General features: G+C 43.4%; 1 protein-coding gene across 4 annotated transcripts in view; it reads right to left on the bottom strand.

The window, feature by feature from the left end:
- UROC1 (urocanate hydratase 1) overlaps positions 1-19,022 on the bottom strand; it is a 66,242-nt gene that overhangs the window by 34,111 nt on the left and 13,109 nt on the right. For 3 of the 4 annotated variants that reach the window (XM_073351321.2, XM_073351320.1, XM_073351323.1), the window contains 9 exons: positions 18,039-18,132; positions 16,143-16,202; positions 12,767-12,895; positions 11,994-12,055; positions 10,507-10,573; positions 8,365-8,508; positions 2,880-2,968; positions 2,086-2,148; positions 1,331-1,510 (listed from right to left, as the gene is read on the bottom strand). In XM_073351321.2, the coding sequence (XP_073207422.1) occupies positions 1,331-1,510; positions 2,086-2,148; positions 2,880-2,968; positions 8,365-8,508; positions 10,507-10,573; positions 11,994-12,055; positions 12,767-12,895; positions 16,143-16,202; positions 18,039-18,132 (888 nt within the window). The remainder of the gene's footprint in view (positions 1-1,330; positions 1,511-2,085; positions 2,149-2,879; positions 2,969-8,364; positions 8,509-10,506; positions 10,574-11,993; positions 12,056-12,766; positions 12,896-16,142; positions 16,203-18,038; positions 18,133-19,022) is intronic. The other variant, XM_073351322.1, reaches the window with a different exon arrangement.

The raw sequence follows: 19,022 nt of genomic DNA, 5'->3' as shown, positions 1-19,022 counted from the left end.
TGCTTCTTTTCCTTTTGCTAGCCCTTAAAAGCACGCACAAGGTCTGGGCTATTTTGAACTGGCTGCAGTTTCCACCTGTTTCTTGGACTACAATAGAATCACAAAAAACAGAGATTAAAAAGATCCCAGTAGATTATTTAGTCCATCCCTTGGCCAATACAGGGGCCTAATTTTCCTCTTGCTTTCACTGGTATAAATCATGAGTGAAGGCAATGGAATTAAATTGCTAATTAAGAAGAGAATCAGGCCCTAGGCCTATTCTTGAGAGTACCCTTTTCACTGCTTGTTTTCACAGCTCCCAATTCTAATCTCACTTGCAATGGTGTAAATCAGAAATCAACAGAATTACACCAAAGCATAACCAATGAGATTGGGGTCCCTAAATTATTCTTCATCTTACAAAAAGGTCCTGCTGGAAATTAGCTTTGCTGTTACAGACAGCATCGCCCTCAGAACAGCATCTAAAATGAAGACCTGGGAGACCGAAATCATCATTTTAGGCCCCTGGGCCAAAGCCAAACAGATGACAAACACAAATTCTAGCCTCTAATGGTAAAAACCTCTTCAGCAGGAGTGTTTCCAAGAGGAAGGAGAACAGCAGGAGTGAAAAGTAATAGCACTCAGAGCCAAAGAACTTCTGTAACTGCAAGCACCTGCTGGGTTTTAGTGAAGAACAGTAGCACTGTTCCCTGCTCCTACCCAATTAGTGAAGCTACTAGCAAGCCTGGAAATAATACAAAATAAGGATGTTGTTTATTTTCTGCTCTCTACGTTTAATAACAACTAACTCACATGCTAGGTACCTTACATAGGCTACAAAGCCCAATATATGGTTGAAATAGATCCAAGCAGATATTTTCAGACTTTAGTTCTTATACAAGAGGGAATGACCCTGCAATGGCAGGTAGAGGGACTAAGCAATCTGATAGACCGTTTCTCTTTCTAGAATCTGTGGGGTCGATTCTATGTCAGTTACATCTGTGTGAAAGCAGTCACGCCACAGGAGCTAAAAGAGTTACACCAGTGTAACTTCAATGGCATTACTCCAGATTTACACTGAGAGAACTGAGAGCAGAATCTGACCCACTGATTCTATGAGTCTTATTATGGGGAAGACAAGAATCTGGTCACTGGAGAAGCAAAATAAACACTGAGCCTAGAAATGCTGAGCAACCAAACCTGCATAATCAAGGCTGGATGTTTTTCTAACAGATCTGCTCTAGCAATTATTTTGGGGAAGTTCTATGGTCTGTGTTATGCAGGAGGTCAGACGAGATGATCACAATGGCCCTTTCTAGCCTTGGAATCTATGAATCAGGTAATTGTTTACCTTTCTTGCACCAGGGTACGGAACCTCCCTGGATTAGTAGACATGAGCTGGTTTGCCTCCTCAAAGCTGAGCTGCACGGGGTAGTATCCTCCACTGAATGGATTGTGACAGGAGGTTTGGTCGGATCCAAGATCAACTAGCTGTTCTCCTGTTGTATCAAGTTCATAGACAAGCCTCTCCCTATGGTGAGGAAAGATAATATATAGACTGCTTGTCTGGTGGCTGCCATTGCCGGCATCACCTCGTAGTTATATTTCTTGTGAGCATCAGCAGCACCAATTAGAAGTTCTCAGGAATATCCCTAGAGATTTTTTTATAATATTACAAGGATATCCTGGATTGGCAATGTCTGTTGGTGGATGCCTGATAGAAGTATAAATAATGCTTGTCACTGATTTCAGTGGGCTTTGGATCAAGCCACTAAAGCAGCAAATTTCTTTTCTCAATATTCTGATGACCAAGGGGTTGTCTTTCATTAAGACACCATTCTCCAGTTTCTGATTACCAATGAATTATCTTATTAAGACCCCACTTTGGTTTCCAAAACCAAAGTTATCCATCCTTGTGCCTAAAAGGGGTACTTTGGTCGGCAAAATGTAATTCACCCATTTGGAATTTGGACACCAGATTTACCTCCGAGAGTCAAGATGTAGCTTCAATGGTTGGTTTGAAGGACAATTCCCTTTGTCTACAAGCTTGGACATTGTTCCAGGCTAACTAACAAGGAAAAGTGCCATCTACCATCTGGTACTTACCAAAGATCTACCACATTCCCATGGTAGCCCAAACTAAGGGTAATTTTATTCTCTCTTGCATCTCTATAATAGAGTAAAAATAGAAATGGTTGAAGAAAATTCATCATCTGGATAGTTGCAGTTTACAAACTACACATAAACAACCAAAGCAGTCACTCAAAAGAGCAGAGAAAAGCCTATGTGGGTTCAAACAGCAAGACAGGAGTGATGAACACTTTCAACCTAAACTGACAAGAGGATCCTTATGCTGCGTGGGATTCCTTGAGTAGACTGGGAGTTCTAGGTGCATAAACAATACAAGATTAGGCACTGTACCGGGAACTGGACAATGCACTGAAGAGTCAGTGTTCTTATTCAGACAGACTTTCTGTCTGAAAGAGTTTCAGAGCAAACAGAGCTCAGACTGTGCTGTTAATAGTGAACAGGTTACGGTGCCGGCAAGCCAAATACCATTCCTTTCACTTAAAAACCTCAACAATATTCTTTAAATCCACAACCTCAATATGGAGATTTTATACTTTCACCTAGCTCATCCTTTTCAAACCAGAGTGATTCTGTAAGGGGCTATGGAGTAATAATAACAAGACAGGGAATTCATGAGTTGAATTTCTAATACACGGGCCTGATTTTCTTCTCATTTACCTCATTTAATAGCAGAGGTGATATGAGGAGAGAGATCCTGTAACCCCTCCCCTGCATACCCATGTAGGGGAATTCAAGGGCTGCTGCGGTTACTTCAGCCCTTGAGCAGGATTTAGCACATAGGGACAAACACAGCACTTCATGAGCCATACCTAAGCCGAGCAATGCAGTGGTCCAGGCTATCAGTGATTTCCATCAGCCAACCTTGCCTGTAACGTTTCAAAAGTGCAGCTTCATCAACCTGGGACAAATTGCATAATTATTTCAGGACTGTCATCTCACCTACGGAAGAACTTCTCCAATCCATCTTTAACTTTAAAACAATCCTGGATGAAACACTAACAAATGTACATAAGACCACACTCCTGCATTGGCTTCAAGGTGATGGGCTGGGTGAGCTAATCGTTGTTTTTTATTTCTAGCTTCTAATATTCCATCAGTTCTGGTTTCTGTTGTTTCAAACCAGGAATGGAACAAGAGCGGAATATTTTCTCCAACCACCTCCCAACGCCAACCTTTGTAGTTTTAATAAAATGGGAACCAGATCACTGCTTAATTTGTAATGAAAGAGGTGCCGGGGCTCAAGCAATTTTTTTACTTTCATAAACAACATGGCAAGCCCAGAGGTGCCAGGGATATGAACTGCCAAGCCCAGAGGTCCCAGGGCTCAGCCCTGGCAAGCCCTAGCACAAATTAAGCACTGAGCCAGATCCAAACCAACCTGGCTTTAGAAAAACAAAATCCTAATGAGAGCTGGTTAGGAAACATTTTTCCCCCACAAAAAAAATTAACAACAATTTTTTTATTTCTCTTGGAATTGTTCATGTTTTAACTGAAAAACTGAAAACAAAAAGTGTTTCTGCTTTCAGATTTTCAATGACCCCCCCCCACAATTTTACAATAACCCATTTAAACTGCCATGCATTCCCACAGCCCACCCCCTGCATTTTCTTTCCATCATTTCCAGCCACCAAACCATTGATACGTAAACAAAAAACGTTATATATTTGGGGCTTGATCTAACGCCCATCAAAGTTGATGGAAAGCCTCCTCTTGCCAAGTTATTTCAGTGTGTGAAACGTTCCTTCAATTCCCATGTCACTGATTAGGCATATCATTAAAAAACCCTGGTTTGGGGCAACACCAGTGGAGCAGCAGACTAAGAAGTCAGTTACACAGAGGAGACTGCTTCTCTTGGTATGCTGTTTTAGTACCAGGCAAAACAGCCGTGATGGAAAAAAGAATGCAGACTGGTACATGACAAATAAATGGGTTCTGATACTACAGTTCAAAAAGTCTGAGTGCAGCGCTGATTGGACTATCTAAATCCTCTGTGTTATAGTATCCTATATACTGTATTTCTGACCTATCTTGATAGGGTCTTGGATCTCATTTCATAGACCCCACCAACACACCCAAAGAAATTAACTTCCTTTTCATCAGATTCTAGAAAATCTTTTATGCTCTTTGATCAGCGAGTCAACAGGTTTTAAAATGACATCAACCACATGGGTTCACATCACACCTGGAGTAACTCCATGGGATTAGTGGAGTTACACTAGGGATTCTCTTCAACCCTATACCCCTGCATAATAGTTTAAACAGGCCCCAGCAGGTAGTTTATGCCCCAAAGTGAAGATATGAAAAAAACCCCGCTTTTGTTTTGATTCCAACATACCTATGCAGGGTTTGCAACCCAAACATTGCAGCATTTTGCTAGCATAATAATAGTTATCAGGGAACCTGATCTTAAAAAATGAGAAAGAGGGCCAAGGGGTTCGGAGGCCAGGAGGGGCATCAGGGCTGGGGCAGGAGGCTGGGGCACGGAAGGGGGTCAGGGTGCAGGCTCCCAGCAGCACTTACCTCAAGCAGCTCCCAGAAGCAGCGGCATGCCCCCCCTTCAACTCCTATGCGGAGGTGCGGTCAGACAGCTCTGCGCACTGCCCTGTCTGCAGGCGCCGCCACTGCAGCTCCCATTGGCCGTGGTTTTTGGCCAATGGGAGCTGCGGGGACGGCACTTGGGGCAGAGACAGCGCATGGAGCCTCCTGGCTGCTCCTATGCATACGAGCTGGAGAGGGGACATGCCACTGCTTCCAGGAGCCATGCCGAGCTACGTGCCATCAACCGGACTTTTAACGGCCCAGTCAGCTGTGCTGATCGGAGCTGCCAGAGTCCCTTTTTGACCTGGCGTTCCCTGGCAACCCTACCCAGCACTCACCCCACAGTGGCAGCTCCTGCAGCTCCTATGCTGTGGGGCTGGCTGGGCTTGGCTTTCTGCTTTGAGCATTAAAACCTTCGGGGTTGCAATGCCACTCAGCTTTGGCCCCACCCCCTGACTAGACCAAATTTGTGTGAGTGGAGTTGTGACCTGGCTCATGGGGTTGCAGCGCCACTCACTCAGATTTGGCCTATCTGGACTCCTGTCATCGTGACAGCTGGGCCAAACTTGAGTGGCACTGGGATCCCAGAGGTTGCATTACCTGGAGCAGGGAGGTGAGCCCAGCCAGCCCCATGGGACAGGAGTTGCCATGTGACCCTTTGAAACATTCTGGTGACCTAATTTGAGGTCCTGACCCACAGGTTGAGAAACCCTGCCATAGTTCAATATGTTTCTTGCCTTTAAACATCTATAACTCCTTCTACTGATGTCAAAAACCACCTATCCACCCTCCCACCAAGCCAATGGCCTCATCGGGCCGGCACAGTTAAGGCACACCAGTTTCATAGCCAATGGTACAAAAAGGAGTGAATCAGGAACCCATTTTGCAGCTGGGTGAACTGGAGGTGCCCTTTCAGTGTCAGATCAAATGCGACTTGAACCCATGACCTTCTACTGATGTGCTTACAGCTATCTATACTATTCATTTCTATAACATACTTATAACCTTGATTCATCATTTATTAACTCTTCTGAAATAGTTTATAAATGTAACTTTACTATAAAGTGTGAAATGTGACTGATATTTCCCTCCAAGTAAGAAGGACAGGATGAGGTTCTATAGAGTTGAAAAGTTTGTTAAAAAATTAAAAGGGAAATAAACTGATCTTTCAGCTCCCTTCAGTGGAGCAGAATTGTATTTATATTCTTTAGAAAAAGAATAAATGATTATATAATGAAACAGCCCCATTATTCCTAGTCTATGCCTGATCTCTGTTTATTACATTTTGGAGTATAGAAAATTATTCTGATCAATTCTGGTTAGAAACCAAAGAAAACTTTAGAAGAACAGAATCATTATAAGGAGCATCAGAACTTAAAAACAACTGAAAAATGCAGGCCCTAAGAGACTTTATTGTTTTTCTTTATTTATATTTCAAATCTGGGTGGATTTTATTTTGGTCTTATGGATACTTACATTTATCAACATTAGAATTCTAGTGTTTGGCTTTTAGATGTGTTGCTTATCCATCATTTTATAAACCTAATGGGCTCATAACATCCAGTGTGCTGATTGCTAATGCATTAGTGGTCTTTAACTTACAGATAAAAGGTAGCTAATATTAGCAAAATATCATTAAAAATTGATCTTACTCTAGGTGGGAATAAGAGAAGAGGCTGTGTTGCTACTTGCTCTCATTTTTTTAAAAAAACTGTCAGACAACTTTCCTCTAGGCCAGCGGTTCTCAACTCTGGTCCACTGCTTGTTCAGGGAAAGCTCCTGGCGCACTGGGCTGGTTTGTTTACCTGCCGCGTCCGCAGGTTTGGCCGATCGCGGCTCCCATTGGCCTCGGTTCACCGCTCCAGGCCAGTGGGGGCTGCGGGAAGGGCAGCCAGCACGTCCCTCGGCCCACGCCGCTTTCTACAGCTCCCATTGGCCTGGAGTGGCGAACAGCGGCCAGTGGGAGCCGCGATCGGCCAAACCTGCAGACGTGGCAGGTAAACAAACCTGCCCGGCATGCCAGGGGCTTTCCCTGAACAAGCGGTGGACCGGAGTTGAGAACTACTGCTCTAGGGGATCAAATAGATGAGCCATTGTGGCAATCTTTGCACAGGCAATGCTCCCATTGGGCCAAATGATAAATTCCACCTCCCCCAGGCTGAGGCTGCACATCAGTGGTGTGCTGTGGTGGAAGAGGAAAAGGCACTCTAGCAATTCCCCAGACAAAGTACTTGCCTCTAAGAGTCCTTTATAAATTGGTATAATTTAGAACAGCTCTGAGGCTGCTCTAAATTATGCTGGGGGCAGAGGGGTAGGGGAGGAGGGGAACCAGCCCCTGGCTGCCCACTCCCTACAGCATTTGGGAAGGTACACCCGGGGACTGACACAAAAGACTTCAGTGCAGGTTCAGGGTGTTCAAAGTCCAAATGCAGAAGCACAGAATGAAGCAGCCCCAAGCTTTGTGTACCAAAATGGAACATTTGAAAGAGAAATTGTATTGACCTTTCATATCTGGTCACTATAATGAGATCAGGACTTGCTGGGATAAAGGCTTGAGACACGTGCTGCCCCAGTGGTCTTTAGCTGATCAAAAGTGTGATGGGCCTTCTTGCTTAAGGGTGGGATTTTCAAAAGCACTTGGTATTGATTTAAATCTGCTCCCATTGAAGTCAATGGTAAAACTCCCAGTGACTTAAACTCCCATTGACCTGGATGGGAGCAGAGTAAGGCCAACGCTGAGCACTTTTGAAAATCCCACTAAAATAACTAGTACATTCCAAGATTTTGATGTGAAACTCCCATGTGAAGTTAAGCACATGGAACCATGGTGAGTTATTGACATGGGATCTTCTTTTTGCTGCTGGTGGTTAATATCTTACTCTTAATGCAGACAGGATTCATTTAAGATTTGAACTTGATCACAACGGATAACATAGCTACAGAAAATGTTATTTTCATTTTTGCCTTATTCTGAGTTGAATAAAAGGGACATCTTTGTGTTCACTGAAAGTGATAGGTAGGGGACAGGTGACAGCAAGGAGCTATTGCTCCATTGGACCACAGGGAATAGTCCACAGAACTGTCGTAAGAGATTTGGGAAGGGTCCGTACATTTGGGGAGAGTCTACCATTAGGCTCTCTTATAACTCTTGATGAGGCTGCTAGATGCATTAACCCTATTATGCTCACCCCTGTTTTAATACCTTGGGCCAGACTGAGTCCTGGTATAAAAGGGCATAATTCCCACTCAAGTTCATTGAAGTTAGGCCTATTTATACTAGGGCCGAATTTATCCCCAACATTAAAAACTGGCTCACTTAGAGAATGATTGTTTATTACTTAAATAGCACTAGGCATGTACCTGGCACTTTGCAAAAGGCAAGGTCCATACTCTGAGGAGCTTATAATTAAATACAGGGAACTGAAAACAAACTATAGAGGGTGGAGGACTTTAGGGAAGGGAGAGGAGCTTATAATAAGTAATGGGAAGGGTACACAGCTGTTGGGGGAGAATATTTTTTTTAATGAGGATCACATAAATTGCATGTTTGACACAATTATTGCCAGTTACACATTTGTGGGGTAGAGAGTTTTATAACTGAGCAGGCGTAGATGCTATCAGAATGGAGTTTAGCACAGGAAGGCAAACTGAAAGGAATGAGGAACAAGCCCCAAGAGAGTAGAGAGATCTGAGACAGTGTATAAAGGAACCCTGCAAAGGAAATACAGAATGAAAACAAAGAGGTGTTGGTCTTACCTCAGCAATGATCCCCACACATCCAGCAATGACTGCAGCTTTAGCCTGAGCACCACTCATCCCTCCAAGACCAGAGGTGACAAACACCCTCCCAGCCAGGTCCTCCTTGCCTAAGTAGCGACGACCTGCATTCAGCACTGTTAGCTAACACACAGTGCAGAACAAAGCAATCATTGGTAACCCCTGTCCCTAAAATCCTGAAAATTTAAAGATATTTAACATGTTTGTATCTCTATTGTACTTTTGCATTGATTAGGTATTTGTTAAGCCTACATTTGTTTACAAGTAGAATTGGTTAAGATACTCTAAGACACTGGTGTTTTTAGGAGGGTCAAGTGCTCTTCCCAGCCTTTTGCAAAAATGTAATGCTTGAAACACAATGTAACTGGTTTAAGGGATCATTTACATTCAATATCGGGAGAAACTATTTGAATGGTTAAAGAATAGAACAAGCTGCTGAGCAAGGTTGTAGACTCATCATTCCTGATCCTGAACATGTTCAAGAGACATCCAAATCTCATGGATGGTTTAGGGATGCCAGAATCAATCCCTCCATGAGGCCAGGGAATGGAATACATTTTAATTAAAGGTTCCTTTCAATCCGAAGGAGTCTGTGGATATACTCATGGGTTACAGAATCTGTGCACACAAATCTTTAGACAGGATTTTGAGACACTATGCAGGAAGAATTTGGCAGACAACAAAATACTGTATTTCAATACTAAATAAAATGAGGGATCAAGAACAAGTTACATTCAATGTACTAGGCAGTGGTGAGCTGGAACCGGTTGTTAAATTTAGAAGCCCACAAGGGACAACCGGTTCTAAAAGGGCTTCTAAATTTAACAACTGGCCAAAAGTGGTGCTTTAGGTTCCACTTCTCTGGGTGCTCCGGGGCTGGAGCACTGACGGGGAAAATTTGGTGGGTGCAGAGCACCCACTGGCAGCTCCTCGCCCCAGCTCACCTCCGCTCCGCCTCCGCCTCCTCCTCCTCCCCTGAACGCGCCGCCCCGCTCTGCTTCTCCGCCCCCTCCAGTTTCCCCACAAATCAGCTGTTCGCGCGGGAAGCCTGGGAGGGCTGAGATGCAGGCGGCAGCTTCGTGCTCAGGCCCAGGGAGGCGGAGGCGGAGGGGAGGTGAGCTGGGGCCGGGGGGGGGAGTGCAAGGAGTGCAGCAGGTAACCTGGGGCGCTCAGGGGAACTGCTTCCCGCCCCAGCTCACCTCCGCCTCCACCTCCCTGAGCCTGAGTGCGAAGCCGCCGCTTGCTTCTCAGCCCTCCCAGGCTTCCCGCACGAACAGCTGATTCGCAGGAAACCGGGGTGGGATGGGGCAGAGAAGCAGAGCGGGGCGCTGCGTTCAGGGGAGGAGGCGGAGGTAGAGACGGAGCAGAGGTGAGCTGGGGCCAGGCGCGGGGAAGGGAGCTGCTGGCGGGTGCTCTGCACCCACAAAATTTTCCCTGTGGGTGCTCCAGCCCCGGAGCACCCAGGGAGTCGGTGCCTAAGGCGCCACTTTTGATGTGATCGGTGGGGGGGGAGCGGCTGCTCCCCCTGCTCCCCCTCAGCTACGCTCCCCCGCCCCTAGGTGCCAGAGGGACCTGCCGGATGCTTCCTGGGAGCTGCCCCAGGTAAGCACCTCTGGGACTCCCCACCTCGCCCCCCAGCAGGTCCCTCTGGTTCTTAGGGGCAGGGCGCGGTGGGCACCCACTACAGTGGCCCACGAGACCCTCCTGCCCGGTTCTGGGGGCAGTCAGGGGACAGGGGAAGGGAGTGGATGGGGCAGGGGTCCCGGGGGGTGGAGGCAGTCCACGACCCCCTCGTGGGGTGAGGAGGGAACCGATTGTTAAGATTTTAGCAGCTCATCACTGGTACTAGGTACTAGGACAATGCATGTTCAGCCAATTTACCTGTTGTTACTGGAGATGAGCCCAGATTAAAACCCTGGATCTAGACACTCTCAAATTATGGCTCTGGATCATGATTCCATCTCTGATTTGAAGAGTTTGGGGGGAGCTAAAGTTCTGTTAATGAGGTGGCAAAACTCATTTCCTTTAGTAGTCAGGAGCATCCTGATATCAACTCAGCACCCACCACCTGTCTCGCAGACAATGTATGACAATGCAGACAACCCTCCCCAAATCTCTTACCACAGTTCCATGGACAATTCCCTGTGGTCCAATGTAGCAATAGCTCCCTGCTGTCATCTGTCCATACCTATCAGTTGAAGTGAACACAATGATGTCCATTTTATTCAATTCAGAATAAGGTTAAAATGAAAACAATATTGTCTGTGGCTATGTTCTCTGTTGTTAGAAAACCTGATATTATCAAGTTTACAATTTAACTGAATCCTGTCTGCATTATGAGTAAGTGATTATCCAGCACCATCAAAAAGAGGAAACCATGGCAATATCTCGCCACTCTTCCATGTGCTGAACTTCAATGGCAGAGTCACCTCAGAAGCCCAAAGCTGGTTATTTATTGCAAGAAGGTCAAATATGGGTATAAAAGGAGCTTTGGGAGTGCACAGCTGCAGCACAGACAAGTAAAATGGAAACATGGCTTTATGTGGGCTAAGCACTCTGGCTGTGACTCCCAGTGTTGATGAAGTGATGTAGACACTGAATCCCCATTGAAAGTCAATGAAAACAGAGGATAAATTTTTCAAAAGCACCTAAGTGATTTAGGAGACGTCTACACTGCAAAAAATAAAAACCTCACTGCGGTGAGTCTCAGAGCCCAGATCAACTGACTTGGGCTGCTGGGCTTGTGTTATGGAGCTAAAAAAGAGCAGTGTAGACATTCCCACTTGGGCTGGAGCCGACTCTCTGACACCAGGTCGGGGAGAGGGTCTCAGAGCCAGTGCTCCAATCCGAGCAGGAACGTCTACATGGCTATGTCGAGCCTTGCAACACAAGCCCTGCAATCCTAAGTCAGTTGACTTGGGCTTTGAGACTTGCTGCAGAGAGTTGTTTTGGTTTTGGTTTTGCAGTGTACATGTGACTTGACTTTCAGTGGAACTTAGTACTTAAATCACTTAGGTACTTTTGAAAATTTTACCCTAGATTCCTAACTCGCCTAGGTTCCTTTGAGAATGCTAACCTCCATATTCATGCTCCATATTAACCCCTTTCATATGTGCTCCTTATTTATGTGCACCTACTTCCCCTTGACTTTCACAGCACTGCAACTATTAATTCTCACCATGACATGCAAACTCTTGGATAACTGAGTGAACAATTCCCCTGCTCCATAAACTGGATGAGCAATGAAAAAATAAAATGCAATCACATTATTTATTCCCAAAATATCAAAAATATCATGTCTTGGTCATGACTGAGGCTTTAGACCTTGATTCAGCTGAGTCCTTATACATGTGTTTAACCTTAAGTTCCAATGGGACTTAAGTATGTGCTTAAATCATTTGCTGAGCACAGATGGGATCACTCATGCTTAAAATTAAGCATATGTTTAAGTGCTGTGCTGAATCAGGAGCTTACTTTAGTGATGGAACACAGTTAAAGTTCATCTATATTAGAAATTTTAATCAAAAGGTAACTGGTCTCTAACTCAGATTTAGTTAATATAAGACTGCAAACCTTTGAAACAGGAGTAATAATGAAGCATATCTTACATTGTAACTCCCATTGCAAACATTTTCTCATATTCATCTCTGGAGGAATAGTTGGGAATAACCTAAAAAGAAAAAAATAAAGCTTTGGAACATAGCAATGGTTCTATTCCACAGGCCAAATTCTGCTAGACTTACTCATGCCAGTAGTAAATCAATGAACATCAATGGGACTAATCCCAAGGGTAAGGAAGGGGGCTTTGGCTCCATATGTTCTAATATTATGGAAAAAGTGACTCATCTGTCATGCAGCTTACCTGCTTTCAAATCTTACAGAGGTAATTACCTGTCCACGTGAATAACAGATGAAGAAATGGGTTTCAGAATGGTAGCTGTGTTAGTCTGTATCAGCAAAAACAACGAGGAGTCCTTGTGGCACCTTAGAGACTAACAAATTTATTTGGGCATAAGCTTTCATGGGCTAAAACCCATTTCATCGGATGCACGGAGTGGAACATACAGTAGGGAGATATGAAGAGATGAGGACTGAATGGCTTAGAAGACTGACAATGGAACATAGAAACCACCTCTAGGTCACTCATTCAAATCTGCCCTAGGCTAACTCTGACAGAAAAACATGGCCATCTGATGAAGGCAGAATTCTGCCCTTAATTATCCCAATGCAACCCCACTGACGTAGAGAGGGTTGCACTGGAATAAATGAGGCAGAATTTGGACTTACGCGTTTTCTTTTATTCATGTAATGATAATCTAATAAGGAATAAGTTTAAAAACAGCCTAAGATGAGGCAAACAGAATGAGATGATAATACCCACCATGCCATTGGTGATGATTAATCGAGGTGCATACCGATGGCTGGGGAAGAGGCCCAAAGGATGTCCACTGTACATCACTAAAGTTTGCTCTTCTGTCATCTCAGACAAATAGTGCATCACCAACCAGAACTGAAAATTAAAGCAAAGGAAAACTAGTGAATCTGTTTCTATCTTGCAATGATCTGTCTTCCAAGAGCTCTTAAGTTTCTAGTATAATAACAGCTGTGTGGCTAACATAGTGTATTTATATATAGAAAATCAACCAGAACTTTTGCTACATTCTTACTTTTAATAAGGTCTATTAGAAGGACATTGCTCAACAGCAAACACATACATTACTAGTGAGAACATTCTGAATGAGCTCCAGAAAGAACAGCAAAAAAATCAGTATTTTTCTCCAGTACAAAACTCAGAAATGACTTGCTAGCACTTAATGGATCATTTTTTGAATTGTCCTGATTTTAACCTGAAATCAGCCATTTGGTTCTGGCACTTTTCTGAAAATCTTCCCAAGGCCAAATGCTAAAAATTTCTCTTTAAAATAACAGCTACGAAAACACACACAAACCTCATTAATCTCAAGATTGCAAGGTCTCCTACGGCTTCTCGCCTTTGAAATAAATCTGGATTACAATTGGCACTAGAAGGTGAAAGAAGTTTTCGTCCTAAACAAAAATCAACTCTTGATAAAAGAAAATACGGTCCTTGATACACATTCAGATATATAAAAAAAAATTCCCAACATCATCTGCAAAATTACTCTGGAAGTACACTAGAGAGCAAAATTTGTCCCTTAGTCTATAAACTGGCTGCAGAGTTAACACAAGTCCATTATTTTCCCACAGAACGTTCATATGATTTCAAGTGAATTTTCAAAATGTGATTATGGACTGAAAACACACAAAATAGTCACATTTTGCTATATTTTATGTACAACCACCATCTTTCTGGCTGATTAGCAAGCAGCAATGACTGTCTCTAAAGCAAGACCCATCCTGGCCTTCTTGGTGGAAAAGAATAGCCCAGGTCACAATTTTAAGTCTTGAGGCTGGTGGGGCTAAAGTGAGGGAAATTTGGAACCAGAAATGGATTTTTCTTTAGTAATCTACTTGGAAAAAGCAAGGGGCTGTGCAGATGATGTCAGCACTTTCAGGATAAATTTTGCAATGGCAAAAAAAAAAAAAGCACTCTGATTTCATGACATGAACACAGAGAACAAAGTGTTCCTATTACAACCCAATCATTCATCCGATTGCTACTCTAAGTAACCAGGAACAAAAAAGCATTGTTTGTTCTGCAGTGAAACTCCTGCAGTTCACAGCTCTATCTAATTTGGACAAGACAGCTGGAAATCGAGAAAGGACAGAGTGTTATCAAATTTTGTGTTGCTTGCATTTCACCTTGTTGTCTCACATTTGCCCTGAGGCATACCAGCCTCTGAGACACATGCATGCATCTAATTTAACTGGAGGTGCTGTTCACACTAAAACAGGAAAAGGGTCTCACAAGTAATTTATAATCAATTTACCCTCAAAAAGCCCCTGGTGGGGGTAAGGACTACAATCCACATTTTATCGGCTCGGAAATTGAGGCACAAGTGACTTGCCCAAGGTCACACATGGAGTTTGTTACAGAACTGGGAATAAAACCCAGGTTTCCCATCTCCCAGACCTGTGCCATAACCACAAGATCATTCATATTCCCCTACCTGTAAGTTAATGACAGGTTTCAGAGTAGCAGCCATATTAGTCTGTATCCGTAAAAAGAAAAGGAGTACTTGTGGCACCTTAGAGACTAACAAATTTGAAGTGAGCTGTAGCTCACAAAAGCTTATGCTCTAATAAATTTGTTAGTCTCTAAGGTGCCACAAGTACTCCTGTAAGTTAATGTATTTTTTGAAAAACAAACAAGGGACCAAAGTCAGAGAAGCTTCAGCAGGGATACATCTGACCCAATGCATTTCTGTCTTAAGGGTATTTTTGTTTGTGAGAGGTACAGGAAGCCTTAGAATAACGTGCACCATCTTCAGGTGAGCTCTGGGAGGACTTTAGAGCCAGAATTCCAACTAGATCTTCCAGTCTGCAGGGGGAGGTGCATGCCTGATGCTACATCCTTTCCAGGGGATGCAGCATATTCCTGTCTGCACACCTGTCCAGCTCTACCAGCAGCAAGGAAGGACTATAGCCCCAACTCCTCCTTTCACTTCTCTGCCCCCTTTGTAGTACCTTGTGCCTCAGAAGATTCATGGAGGGGGCAGTTTCTGTGCTCACAGCAATTGCATTTGTGCCCTGCTGTCCATAGGGGCACATGAGAGCTGCTCATTGAATGTTCTTCCACTTCATCCCTGTTGAGCAACTGTACCCAATCTGGTTCTGAATGACTAAATTGCCCTTGTATAGGATGTAACCGAGTACCCATGTTATTGATGTCAGTGATTTCATTGAAATGTTTTTTTATGTGCAAATTTCAGTGTTTGCAAAGTGTTTGTGTGACAACTACACTGTACTGCATGCCATTACTGGGAAGAATGGGGACAACATATAGTATGCAGACGCTTGTTCTATGAGTAGAATAACACCTAATGCTTCTGAAATCTTCTCATCTAGCTGGGAAAGCAAACTCCCACAGACAATGGCCTGAGAAGAGTATCTGTACATTAGTGGAGAATTGACATTATGTCTCAGGATTATTGAGCTTTTGGGCAATGTGCGTGTCTTCCTCTGTGTTCTGCAAACCTGGCCTTGACCCTAGGTCTCAGATTTGGACTTTAGGATCCATTATACATTCCAGCCCCAGAATTTAGACTCAAGCCTCGACCACACCTCTTTATCAAAGGAGATATAATTCAATGTTACCAAAACTGAAGCTAAACTGGACAAAGAAATGGTCAGCTAGTAATTATGAAATGTCTTCAGCTGTTCTTTGATATTGTTGGAAACAGACTCAAGATTGTGCTTTTTAAGTCATTATTAGTAAGTTGCATGTTATCAAACTAGTGTGAAATTAGTAGAAACAAACAAATATTCCTTATTACATATTAAGATTCAATTTGCCTCTAAAATTATGTGAACAAACCAGAGGCGCATGCAAATGTACGATAGAAAGAAAAGAAATTATCTTAAAATACTCAATTGTCGTCACAACATTCCTATTTGGCAGCATGTCCTCTCCTCACTAAATAAAGCTCTGTACATCTCTACAGTTCATAACTCAGGATTCATCTACTCAGACGGGATGTTTTGGAATATTACGAGACAATGACTGCCAAGAATTTGTCACAAACTCTGCCTAAGCAGAATGGAGTTCCGGTGGGTGAAATATGAATCTGATCTACTTTTTCACAAGACCTCTGGTTGCAAATGTATCAATGTCATACCTGAGCCCAACTGCTGAAGACTTGTCCGTTTCCTCCGTAAGTTACAAGCTCCTGGGGAAACTAAAAAAGGCACATTTTCATGATTTTAAAACTAGTGCTTTCCTGCAACATTTCTGCATGATTCCTTTAACAATCCCAGAGATTAATTTAATGTTAAATTCAACTCGTTATATTTTTGCATCAACATTCTCTTGACTTTTGAAACCAGAAAGTATCATAGTAAAAGTGACAATTTAAGCAAATCAGTGGATTGTAATCTCTCCCTTAGAATAAGGGCTATTAATTATTGCAAAAATGTGGTTACCTATATGCCAAATTACAAAAATTAATCCTTGGCTGCTATTCTTTTAACTAGGCAGGCAATGCAAAAAGCTTCCTTAAAGTCAGTGTGAGCGATCTTGCTTCTGAGATGCATGCTGCACTTTCAAAGATGCAGAAAGGGTTAACATCTACTTTTTGATATATATTGAGGACATAAGATATTGAGTGCTTAACCCTACTCTCATTAAAGTCAATGACTTCAATGGGAGCAGGATTGAGCCCTGATTAATTTGTTGTGCCTGGCAGCCCCAATCAGAGTCCGGCCCCGCTGCGCTAGTCGCTCTGTAAATATATAGTGAGAGATGGTCCTTTCCCCAAGGAGCTTCCAGTCTAAATAGAGAAGGCACAACAAGTGTGTGTAGCAATGAATCGAAAAGAACAAGGAAAGGAAGACAAGTGAAATCAAAAACATTATTGCTTTACGGGGAAGTGGGCGTGGCAGCGGCAGGAGCACCCATCCAATAGCAGTATGGCTGCAAGAGGAACCATACCACTAGGTGGAATGAGAGCCAGCCCTGCCACTCAAAGGGTGGCCATCTATGTGTATGGCTCCTGCCCACATTGATTGGAATGGGGGTGGGGTGGGATGTCTCTTGCCTGCAGATCCCCAGTATCCATGGGGAAAGGAAGCATCACCCTCCAAGTTCCACAGCCCCCCCAGCTCCCCACAAGAGGGGAGCTATAACCTCCATGAGATCATCTTGCTGTGCTTTCTTGACTCATTGGCTTCCACTGTGGGCTTCTTTGAGGGAGGAGACAATACTTTTACTATATTTACTGACATACAGAGGCCTGTTAATTTGAACAACCAAAATCCCTTCCCCTCCCCACAGCCAAACTGAACACCTTGGGTCTCCAGATGCCAGCCAGTACTCCAGACTCCCATGACATCAGAGCCTAATTAATAAAAACGGTCAAATAGTTAAAGGGACTCCAGTAGTCACCATCTCAACCTCAGAGTGATCCAACAGGAGTTGAAAACTCTGAGGAATATTGTGGTCGGTGATAAGGTCTTTATAAAAATCATAGCTTTACCATCTAAAAACCCTGCATGCCTCTTGCATGCATAATTCCCACTGAAGTCATTAGGATTACAGCATATGGGACTGGCAGGCCTAAGCCCTACACAGATCCCTACCCTGAGAAACACAGTGTGCTTTCAGGCCCAACTGAAGCCAAAGGGAGTGGCTGGCCCTCAGTCCCCCCAGGAGATGCTCAGGAACCCTTGGAGGATCAGTCCCACAGAAAGTATCATTTTGGCATGCCACGCTGTACATACACTCTCTTGCAGATACTGAAAATGGCCGGTTTAACTAACACACATAGAAGCCAGCTCTACAGATGTTATGGAGGAAATGCACCCTTGTGTAGAGGACCAGCACAAGGTCTATGCAGCACTACTTCACTCCCATTTAATCATTATACTGAGGGTTTAAATGGGAATAAGTGGTGCATAAACCTTGCACAGGTCCTAAAATACTCCATTTATATGCGAGCATATCCGGAGGGAATTACTTGTAGATTTGCTCCTGTTCTGTGAATAATTTCTATCCCTTTATTTCCATGTTACATTACCTGGGCCACGGAGGGATCCAGATTATTCATGATCATGTGCATTATTGCAGCAGCTGATTTGGTTTTGCAAGGATATTCCTCTATGGGGTAAGCTCTGAAACAAACACACACAGACATTAGGGAGGATTTTGCTTAAGCACATGTAAAGAGAAGGAAAAAAACTGCAATGAAATATTTAACTGCCACCAAACTTCCCAGAGTTGCAGATATTGATTAATAAGGAAAGAAAAAATAAAACAAAACACAGCCCATGCCTGAAAAGACTTCTGTAAATTGAGTTAACATATTTGAGATTGATCAGAGCTAATCCAAGAATATTTGCAAATAGTTTTATTCAGCACTTTTCTACCATTAATTGTTGAATCAATTAATCACAAGTGGGATCTAACTTGATTGACATAAGCAAGTTCATATTACTCCTGAGAGCCCTGAAGAACCAGCACAAAGACAGCTGGATATTTCTGGTGCCCCATCACCTGAATTGTTTACTCCGCCAATTACAGGGCCACTCAGTTATATCTGTGCAACTCCGCACAAGACAATGGGGCTTGAAAGGTTTCACTGGTGGCATAGTTTGGCCTGCACCACCTCTGTTATTTCTGCTCATGCTTGAGAAGAAAAGACTCCAGCTTGATTCTCCATTCCTAGGTTGAGTTTGCAAGGCTGGCAGTTAGGGGAAAAAACACCCACATTTTCTTTTGATCCAGAAATCATTGAGGCATAATGTACATAGAATCCCACACTGGTATTTCTACAGAGCCACTTTTCAGAGCAAGATTATTCTTCAAGGCTAACTACTGTAATTATCTAATTGCTACCCTATGCTCTCCTTCCCACCAATTTATTCTAAGACATCTAAATATCTCCTCATAGTGTAAGCTTTCCCGGGCAAGGACTGTTTTTTCTTATATGCTTGTACAGGGCACAGTACAACAGGTCTGGGGCCTCTAGGGGCTAACCCAAATCAAATAATATTAGAAAGTG

The sequence above is a fragment of the Lepidochelys kempii genome, chromosome 7 (assembly GCF_965140285.1).
Source record: "Lepidochelys kempii isolate rLepKem1 chromosome 7, rLepKem1.hap1, whole genome shotgun sequence".
NCBI lineage: Eukaryota > Metazoa > Chordata > Testudines > Cheloniidae > Lepidochelys > Lepidochelys kempii.
The sequence above is the reverse complement of the archived record's forward strand: the minus strand, read 5'-3'. Positions and strand labels throughout refer to the sequence as shown.